The sequence below is a fragment of the Dermacentor andersoni genome, chromosome 6, assembly GCF_023375885.2.
Source record: "Dermacentor andersoni chromosome 6, qqDerAnde1_hic_scaffold, whole genome shotgun sequence".
In the NCBI taxonomy this organism is placed as follows: domain Eukaryota; kingdom Metazoa; phylum Arthropoda; class Arachnida; order Ixodida; family Ixodidae; genus Dermacentor; species Dermacentor andersoni.
Genome location: NC_092819.1, coordinates 28,312,019 through 28,331,183, shown reverse-complemented (window position 1 = coordinate 28,331,183; position 19,165 = coordinate 28,312,019). Strand labels below are relative to the sequence as shown.

General features: G+C 47.6%; 2 protein-coding genes and 1 long non-coding RNA gene across 6 annotated transcripts; 2 read left to right on the top strand and 1 right to left on the bottom strand.

Moving 5' to 3' along the window:
• The first annotated feature begins 1,517 nt into the window (after nt 1-1,517).
• On the top strand, nt 1,518-9,830 carry OSCP1 (Organic solute carrier partner 1). The gene is made up of 7 exons (XM_072288659.1): nt 1,518-1,635; nt 4,337-4,491; nt 5,954-6,097; nt 6,722-6,802; nt 7,559-7,656; nt 7,742-7,840; nt 9,606-9,830. The coding sequence occupies exons 1-7, from the start codon at nt 1,524-1,526 to the stop codon at nt 9,751-9,753; spliced, it is 837 nt and encodes a 278-aa protein (XP_072144760.1). The 5' UTR covers nt 1,518-1,523; the 3' UTR covers nt 9,754-9,830.
• A 568-nt stretch (nt 9,831-10,398) lies between these two features.
• Nucleotides 10,399-16,293, top strand: LOC126521433 (citramalyl-CoA lyase, mitochondrial-like). 4 transcript variants are annotated; one of them, XM_055066019.2, is made up of 7 exons: nt 10,399-10,658; nt 11,497-11,689; nt 12,304-12,498; nt 13,182-13,368; nt 15,145-15,258; nt 15,710-15,888; nt 16,160-16,293. In XM_055066019.2, exons 1-7 carry the CDS (start codon nt 10,414-10,416, stop codon nt 16,259-16,261), a joined length of 1,215 nt encoding a protein of 404 aa, XP_054921994.2. In that variant the 5' UTR covers nt 10,399-10,413; the 3' UTR covers nt 16,262-16,293. The 4 variants fall into 4 exon arrangements, with proteins under 4 accessions (XP_054921994.2, XP_050026088.2, XP_054921995.2 ...); XM_050170131.3 differs by lacking the exon at nt 10,399-10,658 and adding an exon at nt 10,690-10,993; XM_055066020.2 differs by lacking the exon at nt 10,399-10,658 and adding an exon at nt 10,693-10,857.
• A 1,335-nt stretch (nt 16,294-17,628) lies between these two features.
• Nucleotides 17,629-19,146, bottom strand: LOC126521443 (uncharacterized). Its single transcript, XR_011895106.1, has 2 exons — nt 19,040-19,146; nt 17,629-17,802 (listed from the first exon to the last, which is right to left on the bottom strand). It is a non-coding gene; the product is annotated as an uncharacterized lncRNA (long non-coding RNA).
• Nucleotides 19,147-19,165: the final 19 nt, after the last annotated feature.

Genomic DNA, 19,165 nt, shown 5'->3' with positions numbered 1-19,165 from the left:
AGGTCTTCATTTGTCGGGTCTCGTTTCCTCCTCAACTACTTCTGCGCCTCAGAAGCACAGGCAAAAGGCCTTGTCAAGGAACTGCGGCACGATTTGAGCGGCCCCGCACTCCCCGGTACCTTCAAAGGCCGCCGCCTCACGCATTTGTGTGACGGCCATGAGCTTCTGCAGCCGCCCGCGGGATTACTGCGTGTCAGACATTTCACGAGAAAGCAAGCCTTTGCCATGTCGAATAAGTGCCTCCTCGAATTCGGCGGCGATAATGCGATCACGCGGCAAACCTTCGTCTGCTGCCACTGCCATTCCGAGAGAGCAGGTGTAAAGGCTCTGACCGAATAGCCAAACTACAAACTCCGTCAAGCGCCATAAAGATAGGTCAGGACCAACCGCGCACCGTAATAAGTGCCACGTGGGAAACGCGCACGTCTGAAAGCCCCCGACGTGCGCGCGCGCGGTATTCGGCACAAATGCGCTGAGCAACGGGCCACCGATTTCACGGTGAATGTGTGCGCTGGGGAGCGGGTGGGAGGGAGAGGGGTACGGGACTCGCGGCTTGATTTTTACGCCTGCCCAGAGGGGAGGGAAGAGAACGGGAGAACCCGCACCGGGCGCGTCGCGAGGCCGCGGCGAATGCGCGAGGCAGGATCGCCGAACCATGAACGCGCATCCCGAGAAGAGCGACTGGCTGGCGCGGTCCGGTCGGGTGGCCGGTGAAAAGGCGAGCAGAGTCGGAGGAGCAGCAGCTCTCGTTTCCGGCTGCCGTCCGTCCATCTGCCGGCGCCGTGGACCGTGACGGCGGCGGCCCGCTGACGGCCGGCCAGTGGGCCGCGCGTCGCCGTCCATGCTGGCGGCTCTGCTGCTTCTCGTCGCCTCGTCGTCCGCGGCAGCCGCCTGGCCCCCTCCGCCGACGTGGCCCGCGCCGCCCGCGCTCCAGAACAGGCCCCGATCGCCGCAGTACGTCACCGAGCCCACCGTGTTCCGGCACGGGTCGTTCGTGTACCGGGCCCCGCCGTCGCTGCAGCACTACCCCGAGCCTCCGGCGCTCCGACCGGCCGCGGCCACTCCTTCCTCGGCGCGGCTCACCACGGCCCAGCTCGCCTACGTGCTCATCGGCTCCTGCACGGCGCTCAGCGTGCTCTGCTTAGCGGCCGTGGCCGGCTGCAGCTTCCACCGCTGCCGCCGCCAGCGGCACACTGCCGCCGCCGCCGCGGCGCGGGCGGCGACGCACCTTCTCGACCCGAGCTGGTCGCTGGGCCCTCGCAACGTCGGCGGCACGTTCGGCCGCTGCAGGCTGCCGTTCGGCGCGGCGTCCAGCCTTCGGGTCGGGGGAGCAGGACCGGCCCCCAGCGAGTGCTCGACGTGCGTGCCGCCGCCCAGGTGCACCTGCGTCGCCGCGGCCGGCGACTGGTCGATGCCGGTGTGCTGGTCCTCCAACGACGAGCGCCTCGTGTGACACGGGTCGCCATCGATCGTGCCGTTGCCACAGGCACGCGTCGCAGTGTGTACTAACTACTGCCGGAGACATGGCGCACCGCGCGCTGCCGCTGCTCTACGTGAACATGGGCGGCGAGATGCTCTACATCCTGAGCCAGAGGCTGAAAGCGCAGCGGATAGACGACGACAAAGCGCAGCGAGGTACGTGCCGCTTTGCCGGTGGCTTGACGCCGCCGCGGTTCGGCTCGTTGAACGCGCGTCGCACGCTGTCCTGTGTGTTTCCGAGAGAGCGCACCCGAAACAGACCGCAACGGCCCGCCACGAACCAGGCGTCTTCGGACAGAGGCCTCGTATGCGCCGCTCGTGCAGCCGCTGTTCCGCTGGCTCGTTGCACAAAACCGTGCACAAAACCCGGCCACTCTCGCCGACGCAGTCTGGCGTAGACGATTAGCGGATGCTTTGGACAAAGCGACGATGGAACAAATCAGGGTAATGGGTCACCTATCGGCCCGCTCATAAACCGACCGTACAAACCGGAGAGTCACCAAAGTTGCCGTGGACTTGCATTTGTACTCTGAAGCCTTCGTGAACGACTATGGAGCATTTGCTCATCGTTGTTACTTCAGCGAGCAAAGTGAATTCACTCGCGTGGCTGTGATCGGTGAGGACGCTTATGCGACTTGCAGTTTTGAACAGCGGACCTTTAAAGAGTGATGTTGCAGATTTCACGTGAGAACTTGTTCTTTGGAAGGGATTTTCCCACTTGCAAAACGGAAGACATAGTAAAACAGTTTAAATATGTTCTCGTGTTCCTCTAACTGCGTCGCAGGTTATAATGCCTGCGCAGCCTGCGTATCTCGCACAGTATATATTCACCACTGCTCATTTGGATGGTTACCTCGATGCTCTTTACGCCAAGCACGACTGGAAGACTGGTAGGTGATCTGGTGGTTGTCTGGTGTCGGTGACCTCAAACTGTCTTCGGCTCTTATCGCCAAGTCTGCTCATGTCCCACTTCCCTCTCCTTCATTCTGTATTCTCATTCTACAACGATAAGATATTACTTGATGCAGCATACGAAAGCGCACGTGCGGTGCGCTTTTTCTTTTAAGTTCTAATATATGTTGAATGTTAAAGCTAACCTAAACCAAGAGGTCTTTACTGAGAGGCTCGACATGCAGCAGTCGTCTCGCGTAAGTTCTAGGGTTACCTTCATTAGGACGGTTTTTAAATTCTAAGGGGTTAGGGCGCTCGAGTTGTTATGCAATACCACGATGACTTCTTCTCCAAGAGTATATACAGGGCGTTTCAGCGAACACTCAATTTCTTTAAGGGCGAAAAGTTGGCGAGGCGGGTTCACTTGGAACGAAGTCTCATGATGACAACGGTTTCGAGAATTTAATTCCCAAACTTTGCGGTGCTATGCATTAGCGTTCCAGTTACTTCTGCGCTTGAATGCATAAAACGACGTTTTGTTAAGAAAGTAACTGGAACGCCAATGCATTTCTCCGCGAAGTTCGGGAATTAAAATATCGATACTGGTGCCATCCTGAGAATTCGTTCCAGATGGATCCAGCGTGCAACTCCACGGCTAGGATTTGTTAATTGCAACTTTAGTCGTAAAGTGATTAGTTTGAAACTTAATTAGTGTTTTTTAAATTACTCGATTATTAATTTCATTTTTTCTGCAGGTAATGTCCGACTCTTCGAGTAGACCAGTTTATGATCTTATAGAATTGTGCTATCTGCCACAGGCAACGGTTAAGAATTTTTGAAAGTTCGCTGAAACACCCTATAATATAACAATTCAGCTCTTTGCCTGCATACTGAAGAATCTTCGGATACGGGCAGTCATTGCCAAGACTAGAGAATCCTCTTGGCCTTAATACCAAAGCTGACACTGGTTTCATGCATACTACTGATGCGTTAGAATCCACTACCTCCACGCATACGGAAGGTGATGCCCAATGTCCTTCTCACTCTCCAGAGATTTGAAATCGTGGGTATAAATGGTGCGCCACATGCATGCCGATCGAGTTGCTCAGATCATTTTTCCACAGAGGCTGTATACGCGTCACTACACGTTGTCATGCTTTTGGCTTCGACTCTTAGTTAATTGATATCGTGGGCCGTTTCTCGTTACTGCATTTTCAGGGCCAAAAAGGCCCCGGAGTAGCATTATTTTATTAGACTATTATTATTACAGTCAAAAACTTGTGGCAGCCGGATGGTATTCATGCACCATGCTTGTATCTACTTTCTTCAGTTATACCAAACAGGTGCAGGTGCTTCCCGTAGACTCTATAAATAAATTCTGCACCCTTATCTTCTCACTTAAGAATAAACGTTACCTTTAACACACTCCGCTCAGCAGACCAATAAAGTATATACTTGACGGGCAGCTTTAAGAAATGACAATTGCACGCAATATATATATGAGAGAGAGATGATTATTGTTTGGGATCAAGATAAGCAGTAATTTTTCTGAGTCGACAGTCGTGAGCAAAGGTCTATAGAGACCACGACATCTGCAAAAACATTACATTTGTCGCAGCTGACTCAACGAGGAAGTGCCTCCTCGCATTGGTCGAACAGGCACTTGATTGCAGCCTGCAGACATGCGGCGAAGAAGACAAATTTTATCGCGGCATCCGTGGTCTCCAGAGTTTTGCTCGCGGCCGCACACGAATAGTCTACGAAACACGGCGTGAATAAGAGGATTTTCTTGAAAAATTATATTGTTGGTACGACTTTTCTGTCGCAGGTACAGCACGAACCAAGACGCGCATGAGTAATATCGCTGTGAGCTTACTTCGCGCACGTATACACATACGTGAAGCAGAGATAGCGTCGCTCGCGCTCCCGTGTAGTCTATAGCTGTAAACACCCGCACGCGCCGCAGTGATGTCCGACATCGTGGCGGCCATGTTTGGCGGACGGCTGGTGGACGAGCTGTTCCGACCTCAGCCGCTCTACTCTGCGCGGGCTTTGCGCTCACTCTTCGAGAAACTGACGCACGTGTCAGTCATGCGGCTCAGCCCCGCTAGCATGGATAAGGTGAGTGAATGAACACGGCCCAGACCGCACTCTGCGGACCGTGTGACCTACGCTTTCATACTTGCCATTCTTTAAGAAGCTATAGGCGAAAATATTAGGTTAGGCGAGCACTGTCTCTTCCGGCGAACACCGCTTCTTTCGCGCTTGTACTTTCTTGAAGTATGCCTTTCAGAACGGTGCGTTTTTTCAGTTTCCTCGCCGAGAGCTCACCGAGCTCTCGCATGTCACGGACTTACTCCGCGTATACAAAACTAAGCGCACAGCAAAATTTATTCGCTGCAGTCGGGACAAATTGGCAACAGTCGGGAAGCATACGAGCACATCCATGCTACTAATACATTTATACCAGCACCTCCTTCCTTGCTTACGCCCATCTTTGGTTGGCGGGAACATGGCGAGTTCGCCATCTTACTTTATGCTGTGCACGTGTTGAATATCGAGGGGCGTACGGCATACATGCTGCAAGCATTCAACGCAGCGGCGTATACCCATATCGTGTAAGTGAAGATGAAATTCCGAAACAACAGCGCAGACAACAGCTAGGAATATATATGGTAAAATGGCGATACAACACCAAGGAAAGGCGGAAACGGCAATTAACACTCAGTGCCCATGTTGTCCTTTTCCTGTAGCCCTGTAGCATGCACTGTTCTTTCAAAATGTTGATTTTCAAACATGCAACGATAGCCCAAGTTCGCCGATCCCAGCATGGTGCAGGATGTAGAAGTGTTAGGCAGGGTAAAGTGCAGTGATCATAGGTTAGCGAGGGCTAGGATTCACCTCAATTTGAAGAGAGAAAAAGTATAATTGGTCACCTACAGGCCAACCAACACGCAGTAAGGATAAAAGCATACCAATTCAGGTTGGCACTTGCAAACAAATGTGCAGGCTTAGAACGGAGAGATGAAGATGACGTGACAACTTTACTTAAAATGTATTTAAAAGGTCTATTAAAAAGCAACAGTAGTCGTAATAAAGCTGAACAGGAGGTATAAAATAAAGGTAGTACAAACCTACGCTCCAACCTCCAGTCAAGATGAAGAAGTAGAACAGTTTCATGAAGAGGTTGAATTACCGATGCGAAAAGTGCAAACTCATTATACTGTAGCCACGGGCGACTCCAATTTAAAAGTGGGGAAAAAGCAGGCTGGTGAACAAGCAATTGGCAGATATGGCGTGGATCACGTGGTGTGGATCACGTGGCGTGGATCAGCGGCTGCAGCTGCCGCGGCCGCCGCCGAAGAAGAAGAAGAAGATCGGGGTATAGGCTCCCAATCCCATCGTAGGTCCCGAAGAAGGCGCCAAGTTCCGTAACGCGCAAAGCTCACATTTTTTCATGTATCGGTTCCCCCTATGTAATACCCCTTCGGGGGCCTTTAGGGGTATTATGAAATAAATAAATAAATAAATAAAGTTACATTTCTGTCGATGGGCGCGTTGCGTTCCGTATTCATGCGTGCAGCTCTACGACCTGATGTGCATGGTGGTCAAGTACCAATTGTGGGCGTGCTCTAGCCCCCGAGACCTGCTGCCGCTCACGCTCAAGCACCTGGAGGCGGCCGGACCCAGTGGATCAGCCTGTAACGTGGCAACGGCCGTCCAGAAGGTCAGAGCTGTCCGCCATCAGTCTCACTGCGTACGGTCACCCATGCTTCGGTGGTGATGATTGGATGATTAGAAGCCTATCGCAAACGCAAAGGGCACCATCACATCGCCTTGATTCAGCCGACCTGAACGATTGGCATCGGTCATAATTCGTTTCTATCAGTCGATAACGCACCATCTTCAATGGCGGGTATAATTTTTGTTGTGCACATCTGCACGAACTTATCAAGTGAGTGTAACGGCCACAGCGGCAAACTGGTAATGAACGCCGTTCGTTCGACGGCGCGGATCGTGAAGCTTCCGTGCTATAGTCAAGTTCGATTTAGTTCTGCAGGAGGGACGACACGGTAATTTATGGTTAATTCCAATTGCATTTTGAAATTGGTTCGCGCATATATACTGTAATATATCAGCACACGTACGGATGGATGTATCGACATTTGCCCTCAATTGAAAACTCGCGAGCAACATGTAGAGCGCCGTGTATACGACAGATGCCACGGCACATTTGTATATAATGCCCTGAAAGTTCACGATGGTGGTGCCCCGCGAGTTCGTGACGCAATCGCCAGTGAAAGGCTCGCAACAAGTCATGGGCGTATAGTTTCTCGCGAACACTGTGCAGCATCTGGAGCCCCTGGACTTGGCCAGCCTGCAGCGGGCGCGCTACGCCCTGCTCCGCTTCTTCCAAGACCTGCGCGTTCGGGTGCGTATACAGCAACGCGCACGTGGGTCGCTTTCAGCACGCATGCGCGCACACACGCACACACATAGATAGATAGATAGATAGATAGATAGATAGATAGATAGATAGATAGATAGATAGATAGATAGATAGATAGATAGATAGATAGATAGATAGATAGATAGATAGATAGATAGATAGATAGAAGCACATGCACAGACGGACTTGACGTGCCAGAAAGCATTGACATGTGCCGAACCCTCTTTTTATTTCGCTATGCCCAAGTGTTGGTTAAAACGTGCGACGCATGCAAGATTGAGATATTGTAAGAATTAAGAAATTCAAGGCAAGGCTTAATTGGGCTGTTCAAGGCATGCGTGTGCCTGAGGCAAACTTGCGGATCTGTAACACTTTCGCGAACGAGCTGGGGAGGAAACCGGCAACGCAATAACGTTATTGCTGGCGCCGTACTTAGCCAAACCTCAACAACATCTGGGTCAGCGCCGTCTAGCAGGCACGTATACGGACCGAAAACGTGTTGCCTGTTTTCCTTGCATCATTTCGGTGTCATGTCTCGTGCGGACCGGCATATATAGCTTGCATGAGTTTGTGTTGCCTGTGCGCATATCTTATAAAGTGGGAAGATTTCCAGGACAGTAAGTGTTTCGGCGCGCTAACCTTTTTGCTAAGCAATTGCACCTGTCCGGCTGCGCGGCGAATATATACTGTGGCACCATTAACTGCATGGAGGCTATTCACGCGCTCTCCTTGGCGCAGGTATCAGTGCTGCTTCGAAGCGGCGCCCAGAGGCCTAACGGCCAGCTTGCAGTTGTTGCAGCTCCGCTGCCGGGAGGCCCGCGTCCAGGATGCATCAAGTGCGTGCGCTTCACGTGCCAGGCACGTGTTGCATTGTAATTAATTAGGGATACCGAGGTGACGTACGTAATCTGTTTGCCGCAGGGAATGGGCTCCCGGAGGTTTTCCGATATCCGAGAGGAGTTTCGTGGTCGATGATGACGGCGATCCTGCCGGCGCTCGGCCTGCCCTGGGCACAAACATGCAAGTGTATTCCTTACGTTCATCCCTCACGTTCATCCCTCACAAAGCTCTGCTTGAACAGTCAATGCGAGGTCAGTGCGCGCAATGCAACGCGACCCCGCACTTTTAGGATGATGCCGCGGCTCTTTTGCACTGCATTGCACTACGGAGAACGGAATTTGTCCCTTTATCTTCGCTGTTTGTTTCGTGTTCTCTTTCCTTTTATCCCCATAATCTTCACGAGCTCTACGTATATCTGCATCAAGTCGCTACTTTTTATGAGCTTCTGCCTTCAATTTATAGTGATCCATCGTAAGCTTCTCCCTTTTACGAGATTCTTCGACAGCGCTTCGCCACCTTTTCTCTGGTCGAATGTTTCTCACCATGTAACCGGATATAACGTCAAGCTGAAGTCATTGCCGTCTATCGATGCAGCTGTCTTCCCTGCGGGGAGACAGACTTCACCATTCGTAACTTTGGCTTACGCTGCGATGTCATTGAATTTGAACGCTCGTTGGAAGTAAAATAATTTCTTTTGTCACCCCACGTACACGCCAACCTCGACATCCTCATCTTGACCATTTCGATCAGCTATTTCACAAGAATTATTGTTTCGGTCCCACGCGGCATTGCTGGACGCGTCATTGGCATACATATATAACATTTGCACCTGGTCAGTTGTCTGGTCATGGATTCAGCTGCAGGTCACCTCTGTTCGCACCCTTCGTCTCATCCACCGCCCAACGAAGGTAATCGAACTAAGCAGTCCTGTTTTTTAAATAATTCCCCGACGCGACGCGTATATGGCTCAGATAAGAATTCTGCGCTGTTTGACAATGCTGAGACGTCTTTATTCTCTGGTTATTCCGCTCGACGGTCCTATTAACGGCAGTTTTCTTTATACGATCCTTGATCGAGACTTTGGTGGTCTCTCGTTTTCAGTTGCCTATACATTTTCTGTTGTTTATATACGCGTCGTACGGTAACTTCTTTCGATTTCGAACACGAATTGATAAATTTCGATTATCTGGGATTCTCAGCGTGTACCTAAATCGAATAGCATGAGCGTTTTTGCATTCCACCACCCTTTTTGGACTCTCATTTCCTCTATTAATGAAAAAAAAAGAAAGTGAATAATAATGAGATAAAAGACCGCTCATATACATAGCCACAGTAGCAGGCGTAAGCAATTGAAAATAAACGAATAGGATTTGAAATTTACGCCAATGTGACGAATATTGTAAAAAAAAAAAAATCGGAAAAATAAAGTTTTGCCATGGTATGCACTTGGCGTCATATATGGCATTATAGTTAGCGAGGGCAGAAGGTACCTGCGTAGAAGCATTTATTGTTATGATAGGCCGCAAATCGAATCCGCACGCATGCATGGTAGCTATAGAGCGTCTGTTCAGAACGTTAAGTGCAGCTGTTCAGGGCGGAGTCTAAATGCTCTGTAAAACCAAACTTCTACTATACACTATATAATCGTAATAGCTATTACACACCGAAATACCAACTGAACGTCACCAGAAAGAAGTATCCTGAGCAACGGACGTTTGCTACGCTCCTGCTGTTATCAAACTCATTTAGTTGCGCTACATTTGAATAACCTTCTGAAGGCTATATACCTTGAAGTTAGTTCAAGTGAACTTTTGCTGTATCACGCTGTCATTACTATATGAAGTAGCCTGCCCTCTGACAGGGCAGGGAGGAACGGGTCTACGCGGGTTGTGCATGCAACACTCAGCTTACTTGTAGTTACTGCACGAGTGCCCTCTCTCGGCAGGTACTCTGGCACACCGTCGGTGTCGTCGCCGACGACTCCACCAAGCACGGGTGTGGCCGAGCTTGGGCTCCTGCTGCGGCTACTGGGACCTGACGATGAGGAGCCGGGACTCGGCAGCCTCGCCCTCGACGAGCAACTGCTCGGCTGAGCGCAGCCGCTGCTTCTGTGTGTCGTCACGACATGCCTTTGTTTAAGAGCCATATAAAGATCGATACATTACGTTTATTTCTTCGTCAGTCATTTCCTTAGTATCTTAACCCGCACATACAGCGACCACCTGAACGGCATGAAAGTGGCATCGAAGATGCATGGAAACAACGCGTGATAGAAGCGTTACCTTCGTGCCTATAGGCATGAAGTGTATACACGTGGAAATCAGGCACGCGAAGCGTTTGAAGCTCCGTCTGAAAGCCAACCTATATCTGCGCAAGAAACTTCGCAATATTGCTGTCCTTCATAAATGAGACGGTCGAAGGGATGACTATGCAGAGTAGCTATTCAACTCTAAGCGAAGTGGAAAGGAAGACTCAATTTCGCTTATTACCATAATTTTGCTCGTTATATTTCTCTCCCCATTGTGTTAAGCGCCAGTGCTTTCTGGAGCGTGTCAGAAATCACGCCTTGAAAGAGAGCTGAAAGTTGCGCAGCAGCGTCAGCGCGCGCTCGCATTTACGCAAGCTACGCAGTGTAAGGCGCTGGCCGTGCCGTTTTAGGAGTACTTAAGTGCTCTTAAAGGCAGCGTATGCAAGGAAACTCGGGGCCCCAGAAGAGCCCCGAATAACGCGATCGTACATTGGCTGATGGCGCCATGACAAGCATGCAATCAACTGCGTCGATCAGCCTAAGCAATGAGACGGTGGCTCAGAGTGGCACAGAATCTGAAAGCTTTCAGGTAGCTCGCCATTATAGCAGCAGGAAGCATGCTTCATTATGTTATGTCAGAGTCGGGCTTAGTCGAAATCAAATTGCCCGCTTTTCAGTAGGGTTATGGCGGTGGTCAGCAGATGGCGGTAACGGCCGGCGAAGCATTTGCAGCCCTAAAGTGCATAAAAAGTATCATTTGTGTTATTTTTTTGCTCGCAGTATCCTTCCTAAGCATTAGACTCGCCTGCCTCATAGCATGCAATAACAGCTTCGTCAACTTCGCTAACTTGTTGCGGCTGGCGGGCTGGCGTTGCGGGAGTAGTAGCGGTAGTAGCGGTACAGCGTAGTCTGTTCTACTTGGTGTTGTTGGTGCGGCAGCGGACGCATCGTGAGCTAATTTTGTATCGATTTGAGCGTCATCTTCTCTCATTTGTTTAGACGTGAAAATTTACAGAAGTGTGCAAGAAAGCATATCGTAGAGGCCACATGTCTGCTGCCTTGATGACTTGGGCGGCGCTACGGAGGTGATTCCGAAGTGATATGGCGCGTCGTTTTGTTTTGGTTTATGAAGTTTCATGTCCAGCATGATTAGGAGATTTTTCCGCGGTAACAACCGCCACGCACTCGAAAATAATTACCTGTATATTTTCGCACGGTCAATAGCAATCCTGTTACCTTTTAATGATAGTAACAAAACCGTTGAAGGCTAACAGCTACTGGGCTAGCTCACTGGTTTCGGGCATGTGAATTGCTCGTTCTCAGCTGCAACGATCACGTTAGCGCCCACACCAGATGCCATCAGAATGCATGCAAAAGTACATTAAGCCTTTAATACAACATCGCCATCCGTAAATATTGGTGACATCAAGGGTCACGACTGAAATCTCATATCAGCTGTTTTTTCTTAGTAGTCTCTGGCGCTGCAATTCACTTTCTGTAAGCATGTACTTGGGTGGTCGCAGCGTTTCTTAGAGTGTTAGTATTGTGTTCCTGTTATACATTTCTGTTTATTCATTTAACCATACAGGACGTATGCCCTTCGTAAGCTGCTGCACAAGATCCATGTCCCATGTGCCAGTCCAACGTTGCGGCATTATACGCCTCGTCGGGCCGTTCTCTATGTGCCGGGCAGCGATGAGAGAAAGATAACGAAGGCATTCGGCTTAGATGTTGACTGCATGGTTCTAGACTGCGAGGATGGCGTGGCTGCCAATAAAAAGGTATATATGTGTCCTCCGTAAAGGCGCGCCTGTACGTCATAAGGAATGTGTTTAACTGTGTCGTACATGCCAAGTGAATATATGCTACTCTGCCTACACAACTATGGTGTCAATGACATATTGAGAGTGCGTGCCTCATAATCAGAAAGTGGTTTTGGCACGTAAAACCCCATAATTCCACATATTGAGAGTGTCCACTTCAGCGTAAGCTAAAGCCTTCAACCTAGGAACACCACGGTTTCAAGGGACGAAGTGTAACAGAAGAGCGGGGCAAACATAAATAAGGATACTGGTGCTCATGATAAGTCTTAAAATGATTACTGTCTGGACAGCAGCCACCAAAGAACTCCAGATTGGATGCCTGCTGGTTAACTCGAAGAACTTTCTGTGAGGATGTAGGCTGTGGGTGCCTGTATACATTGTTGAATGATAGCAATATTTTCTGTTCTAATAAAACAAACCATTCTGCCTATCTTGAAAGCCGAAATTTTATTTTTATTCTCCTGCACACATCCTGACATTCTTCAACAAAAGGAATTGAGCATTTACCAAAATTACTTCTGCCCTGCAATTACTAGCGGTAATGATTACAAGTTAATGGTGTCCCATTTCAGAAAGAGGCACGTGAGACAGTGGCTCGTGTGCTGGACAAAGCAGAGAGGTCAGAAGGACGCAGAGACCTTGCAGTGCGCATCAATGCAGTGAGCACGGGCCTTGCGGGGGATGATATTCAGTGCCTCCTCGGTGCTTCTCAACTTCCTAGTACGTTGCTGGTGCCTAAGGTGGAAGAGACCAAGCAATTGGACTGGGTAAGCCATTTACATTGTGGTGCCATCAGGGCACAGATGTTCAAAACAGTTCGGAAACAATGAAGCATGACCTTGGATGCTTTTACACTGTCGCTTTGCTGGATCACTTCCTTCAATTTGAATGTGCCACATTTTTGACGATAACCACAGTAGGGATGACTTTGTTTAAATATAAGTCATCTTTTAATACAAAGGCTTTAGGCTTGTGTTAGGCAGCATCATCTGTCATTGCAAACACCATAATACATTTATAAAGTTTGCAACTTAAGCCACGTGTTGTCACTAGGGACACATGGTTTTATATTTATTTTGAGAATCTAGAAAGACACAATGAGCAAAAATGTGTCAATGAGCAAAAAGCAAGGTTTGCTGTCAAGGCTGTGCTTGTGGGCAGGTATAGTACCAAAGTTCATTGTGCGATAATTGCAGGACTCATAGTTATTTACTGATCAAGTGATCTTGAAGGTAGCTTGATTTAAAATGTACAACAGCTTTGTAGCTAGGTGATTTGGAGTGAAGGTCAGCTGCAGTGTGCCATTCGATAATTGAGAGGTGGGGTTATGTAAGCCTTGACTTTTGTCTGGCCTTTTAGCTAACTGATAACCCCATACGACTTCAGGCACAGGGCGCTAGAATCGGAGCCACATTGTGCTAGGAGCTGAACTGTCAACACCTCCTGCCAGGTGAGGGACCAGGTGGAGCGTGCCCTGGGTGAGCGGCAACACCGACTCGAGCTCATTGTGTGCATTGAGACAGCATTGGGCCTGCTCAACTGCCGCCAGCTGCTGGAGCATGCCTCTGCAATGACACACAGCCGCCTGCAGTTGGCCGGCCTGTTGTTTGGTTCTGATGATTTCACAGCCAGTATAGGTAGGTGCTCGTAGCTACAATTCTCCATTACCGTAGCTGCTGGGTGATGAATTCGATACCTTGTTTATGATAAGTACCTCATTTAGAAACTGGTCTGCATTTGTCTAGCTCAGCGGTTTTCTACGTGTTAAATACACCCTTGAGCACCTTTGAAAAGGGGTGGCACAGCCCAGGGAAAAGGAACGAAACCCGTAGATAATGAAAAGATAGGTGATGGAAATAGCTGCCAGTGAGAGTGAGGGCATGTTTTGTTGATGTATGCAAAATAAACAAGATATCTCGCCTCTCTTCATTTTGGAAATCGATTCATGCGTTGCATTGTTGTATGAAAAGGGATGAATCCAGGGTAGCCTCAAGGGCACGTGTAGGCTCACTGTGTGTGGTGTGTGTAGGCTCACTGCACCCTCAAGTCTGCCAGCGCTGAAGTACTGGCACCTCTTGGAGGGGGACCTTAGGAGTGATCGCAGCATATACAATAACAACTTGTAGACATTGTAGTTAAGTCAAATTACAAATTACTTGTGGGCCTGTGCTTCCAGTATGCGACGTACTGTGTTTTCGTTGCAAGTGCACATGGTGAGCTACGGCCGCTAGTTACAGAAGTGTGTTACTCTGTTCATTCAGTGGCAAACAGGTTCAGATCTGTGTTACCTTCCATGTAATAAGTAACGTCACTTTTGCAACAGAAAGGTACGACACTTAATGTTGCACTGAATTACATGATGCATAATTGTATCTTTCTTTCATACACTATTTTTTTCTTGCAACTATGTGCAGTTATGGAAGTCTGTCTAGGCCTTATATTATTGCCTGCTATGTCTGAAATAGGTGCATATAGCGATATTGCACTGGCAATTGAAGTACTGCTGGTTGCCTACTGCTTGGCATGCAAAGCTTTTATGGCCAACTTCACTTCTGTCTTATCTTCATGAAACATGGCCACTAAGGCAGCCAGGTTTAAAGAAAGGCTACCAAGTTATAGAAGATGGAATATGCCTAAGGCTTGAAATTAAATTTTGGGCTTAAAGGCACATGAAAGAGCAACACTGAACCTATTTGCACTTGTAGACAGGTACTTTTTCAAAATCTACTGTCATTAATTTCTAAAAAAAAAAAAAAAACCGCTTGTGTGTGTGTTGATTACTACCAGAGAAAATGAAGGTGAAACTTCCTGTTTAAATTTTCTGCCGATACCTCAGCGCCAGTACGTCAGTGCAACATTGCAAATTTCAAAGTATGTTCTCATATTGGCGCCATGATCGTGTCTATACATTTGTTGATACTTGCTCTGTGGCAGTCTTTGACTCCTTTAAATGCAATGTGATCTTTCATTACCGAAAAACTACTACGTAGGCACGAGTAGACGCTGTAAAAATTCATGACGAGCTGGCAGAGGAACTTCAAAGCGTCATTGCCATCACTCTTTTGCCTTCAAGTCTTTTCTTTTTACCAAACAGCCGCTCAAAATTAGAGTGGTTGTTTTTGTACTGTAGAAGCGTAATTCAGTATTAAAGCTTAACTTAATAGGTTTTTTTAGTGTCCCTTCAATGCCTGGATTAATGAACAATTACCATGGCACTTGGAATGAAGTATCTGAAAACATCACCATTTACAGCTCACCCACTGGGACCTCATTCACTGGGATTGACATCATTTAGTGATGCATCAGAATGACACAGCATGAAGCCTGCTGTTTCGTTAGAGCCTGTGGCTGAATAACTTGGTTCTCGGCTAATTCACACTGTGTCTGAAACTGGAACATGCGTCTCTGTGCAGGAGCCCGGCGCACACCAGAAGCTACAGAGGTGCTGATGGCACGTCAGCAGCTGGTGGTGTTGGCAAAGGCATTCGGCATCCAGGCTGTTGATATGGTCACTATAGACTTGAAAAGTAAGTGCTTATGGGGCTTTTCCTGGACATCCACTGTGACAGCTGCCATTTCTCACTGCTTTCATAAGGTCTATGCCATGTGCACAAGTATACTGTTAATTTTGTTTTTCTTCTGTAATTTCTTGCCACGAAATTTACCCTCTAGTCTATCTAGGAAAGGATTAAGAATATATTTATTTATTTATTAAAACAAGGCTTTCTTTGTGGCGCTTAGCCAGTTTAGATGCCATGGTCAGTGTTGGTGGTGGTTGAACAATGGAGAGGGGAGTGTGGGCGGTGAGGAGGAAGGCATGAGCAGAGGTAGTAATGCGTGCTGATTAGTTGGTGCGTACGCTGACATCACGAGGTGAGGGAGAAGGCACAGCAGGGCATGCTAGAGACGTCATCATCACACTCTACAGAACAAGCTGCTGTTTCAGCCCTGCATCAGGTACTGCTCATGTTTGTGCAGATGAAGAGTTGCTGCGACGCCAGTGCACAGAGGGGGCAGCCATGGGCTTCACAGGAAAGCAAGTGATTCATCCATCACAGATTGTGCCAACCCAGGAGGCCTTTGCCCCGACCCCTGCTCAGCTGGACCGGGCACAGCGCCTCGTCAAGGAGTTCCACCAGCACCAGCAACAAGGAAAGGTTAGGAAGCACTGAAATATCTGGGCACTCTTGCTCACTGAATGCAGAGGCTTCTGCGCCCGATGTGCAGCAAGAACAATATTGGCGAACTGCTCTCCATGTTAGTAGTAACATGCATGTGTGTTTTTTTTTTTACCAGGACAATAAGTGTATGAATTATCTCACCTAAGGGACCTGTTAGTAACAATCGTTTAGGATGCCACTACATTATACAAAACAAGTGTGACCTGTAGAATGTTCGAATAGCAGACGCTGTCCATGTTCTTTGCAGGGGGCATTTGTGTTTGAAGGCAGCATGATCGACATGCCCAGTGTGCGGCAAGCACTCAACATTGTGGAAGCAGACCAGGTTATTCATGGCAAGACGTCTTAAGTAAGGCCAATAAAAAGCTTTTTTATACCCTTCGGCTTTGTCTTCATTGGTGGCCTTGTATTGTCTCATTACTGCTAGAGAACGTCAGCTAGTGCTTGGTGCTATTTGGGCTTTTTTTTTGTTTAGGTCATTCAGAGGTTTTAGAAATCGTTTGCGGCAGGTAGCATAATTGTAGTTCTTGAGCTTGATTATTCAAAGCAGCGGACATCACTTTTGTGAGAAATCGAAATGCATAATCAACCAATTAAAAATTTCACTAAATACTTCTTAGTTAATCACTTTACAGCACATATTGCAATTTACAAGTGGTAGCCAGTGAGTTTGGAAGGCATATCCACTTAGAATGACTTCTAAGGATCACACGAGTTTCGAGATATGCGCCATGAAACATGCAGGAAAAATGCATTATTGTTCCACTTCTTTAACTGCCGTTTTGTGCATTGAAGCATAAAAGTAATGCAACTGAAATGTCCATGTGTTTCGTTACACACTTTGGGAATGATTATTTTGAAACTGGTGTCATACTGAAGATTTTTTCCGAGTGGATGCACCTTACGAACTCACCAGCTACAATTAGTAAGTTTCAATATGTGCTGTAAACTACATTCAAAGGTTGATTAGGAACTTCTTGCTTTCTTAGTCAATTATGCATTTCAATTAGTTGTGCAAGGAATGTCCACCTCTTGGGGTAATCCAGCTCAATTATTCAAATTATGCTATCTGCCACAGGTGACTTCTAAAAATTTGCTTTATATGCCAGCTCGAGACCAGCTACAAGGATTCAATAGTTATATGGGTTGCTTTCAGAAGCAGTATTTAAGATGTAGAATTTTGCATGAGATATTTGCTGTTGCACACCAAATGAAATGCACCAGAGTTCAGGTGTTTGTACATCTATGCAACAGAAACATGGTGCAGACTTAATTTCGAATTAATGTGGTTCTAAATGAGTGTAGTCTAAAATATTACAATATTTCCTGTATTCTGTTTTAAGACATCATGCAACAGAAATTACCTATGCACCTGGAAGTGGAATGCCACCAGATGAGTGCAGCACAAACATGTCACAGAGCGTGTTCTTCAATGCAGATATCCGTAAAATACCGTAAATGTGCACCTACAAGCAGTACATATTTCAAAACCCATTGCAGCTTAGCAATACCCATTTCTGATGTTTAGTTTGCACATACACAACAACTTTAAAGAGGAACTTTCTTCCAATTGGACAACAGTCAACGGGCAACATTCTTCAGGAATTATATTGCGGTTCTTTGGGGGATTTGGTGCTCCACAGAAGCCTGTCCTGCTTTTGCCGCCTAATCTTCTCTCGTAGTAGTCGTGTCCGCATGACAGCTGCCGAGACGGGCCCTTCGGCATCTCGCTGTGCCCTTGGAGTCGGCAGTTGGAGTGCAGCTACCATGTCAATGTCATCTGGAATGTGCACATAGCGCACTTGGCGGCCTTGAACAAAAAAACTTGTGTAGGTCTTCTCGCCATTGGGCCCGACCACAGTTGCATCACACAGGTCTACATTCATGAACCTGCATTAAATTGACAATAGATTCATGAACGGCAACCCTTTGCGAAGGCATTAAACAACATATTTTGTCAGCCGCTACTCTCTGTAATGTCCTTGGGCCTTGAGAGTATGCGAAATAAATAAATTAAATAAATAGATAAATAATGTGTAGGCCCTTCAGTGACACTCGAGTTGCTCCGCACATGTAATTGTGATGCTGCGGGTTTCTTTTATAATATATGCTACAAAAGTACTTGCAGCACAAGCACAGAAGACCTTTTTTCTACTGTGCAACACAGCCTATAAACTTCAATATAGATACAGCTGGCATCCACGAACACCATTCTTAAAACATTTGTATTTTATCACTATCTACGAAACAGAAAATGTGGTTTGTTTGGTGCACCTCACTGAACACATTTTTCTTTTTAAAAACGTGCCGACCACATTGTGTTCTTTGATTAGCACTCTTGAAAAAAGAAAACTGCAGATATGTGTGTACGCATGACTTCAGTGCATTGATACTGTACACTAGGCAATCAAAACTTATAAGAACACACATGCTTGAGCTTTCACCAGGCCTCGAACACATATAAGGCAAGAAATAAGCAAATCCTCCGAGTTATTTGCATATAACCAAACTATGTTTTTTTTTTTTTTAATCGAAAGTTGGGACGCCATTTACACCTGCTGCATAATTTCTTTCTCGATGACGCCACATAGCTCTAAAGCAAGCACCAGAGGCAGCGCTGACGGCACTATTACTCTCAATCTTTGCAGTTTTGAATAATGTGTACTGTTTGTCACTTCCTACTGCATGCAATTTGCGCCCCGTAACAAGTATTCCGATGGAATGCCTTACGCGTCCACATTTTCAACGGTGCCCCAGACGCTCAGTTCGTTGCGCAGCTCAATCGTAGTCTGGCGTCCTCGCAGTGCCTGTAACATCAACACCAGCGACTTCGCAACCAGCGCGCGCTCCCTCGGTGTTGCCATCACAACCAAGGGAGGCAAACTTGTAGACAAAAAAACAGCTTTTCAGCAGGGCACTTGTTCAGCTGGCTCTAATACGGCGCTTTGTGCATTTGATGCGTTCAACTTTCTAAAGATGCACAAACACACGTCACAGAGCGCGTTGTTCAACGCAGATAGCCGCAAAATACCGTAAACGCACCCCTACAAATACGCGCCATATGAATAAAACAAGCCATGTCAGTTGTAGCAGAGCCGCTTCATCGTAGTTGAGCGGGCTTACGTACTTTTGCTGATTCTACCTGTTTTTTATCGTTGCATGCTCGCAGTCTCTCTGTATCCCGTCGGTGACATAGTGTTGTGACCTACGAAGAGTTAACGAAGTAAACGGTAAAAAAAAAGAAGAAAAAAGA

Bases quoted from the DNA above. Each gene is read 5' to 3' on its own strand.
- LOC126521433 (XM_055066019.2), top strand. From the start codon at position 10,414: ATGACAAGCATGCAATCAACTGCGTCGATCAGCCTAAGCAATGAGACG. The intron at 15,259-15,709 runs GTAAGTGCTTAT...ATGTTTGTGCAG, and splicing joins GGTCACTATAGACTTGAAAA to ATGAAGAGTTGCTGCGACGC. The intron at 15,889-16,159 runs GTTAGGAAGCAC...TGTTCTTTGCAG, and splicing joins AGCACCAGCAACAAGGAAAG to GGGGCATTTGTGTTTGAAGG.
- OSCP1 (XM_072288659.1), top strand. From the start codon at position 1,524: ATGGCGCACCGCGCGCTGCCGCTGCTCTACGTGAACATGGGCGGCGAG. The intron at 4,492-5,953 runs GTGAGTGAATGA...TCATGCGTGCAG, and splicing joins GCCCCGCTAGCATGGATAAG to CTCTACGACCTGATGTGCAT. The intron at 6,803-7,558 runs GTGCGTATACAG...TCCTTGGCGCAG, and splicing joins TCCAAGACCTGCGCGTTCGG to GTATCAGTGCTGCTTCGAAG.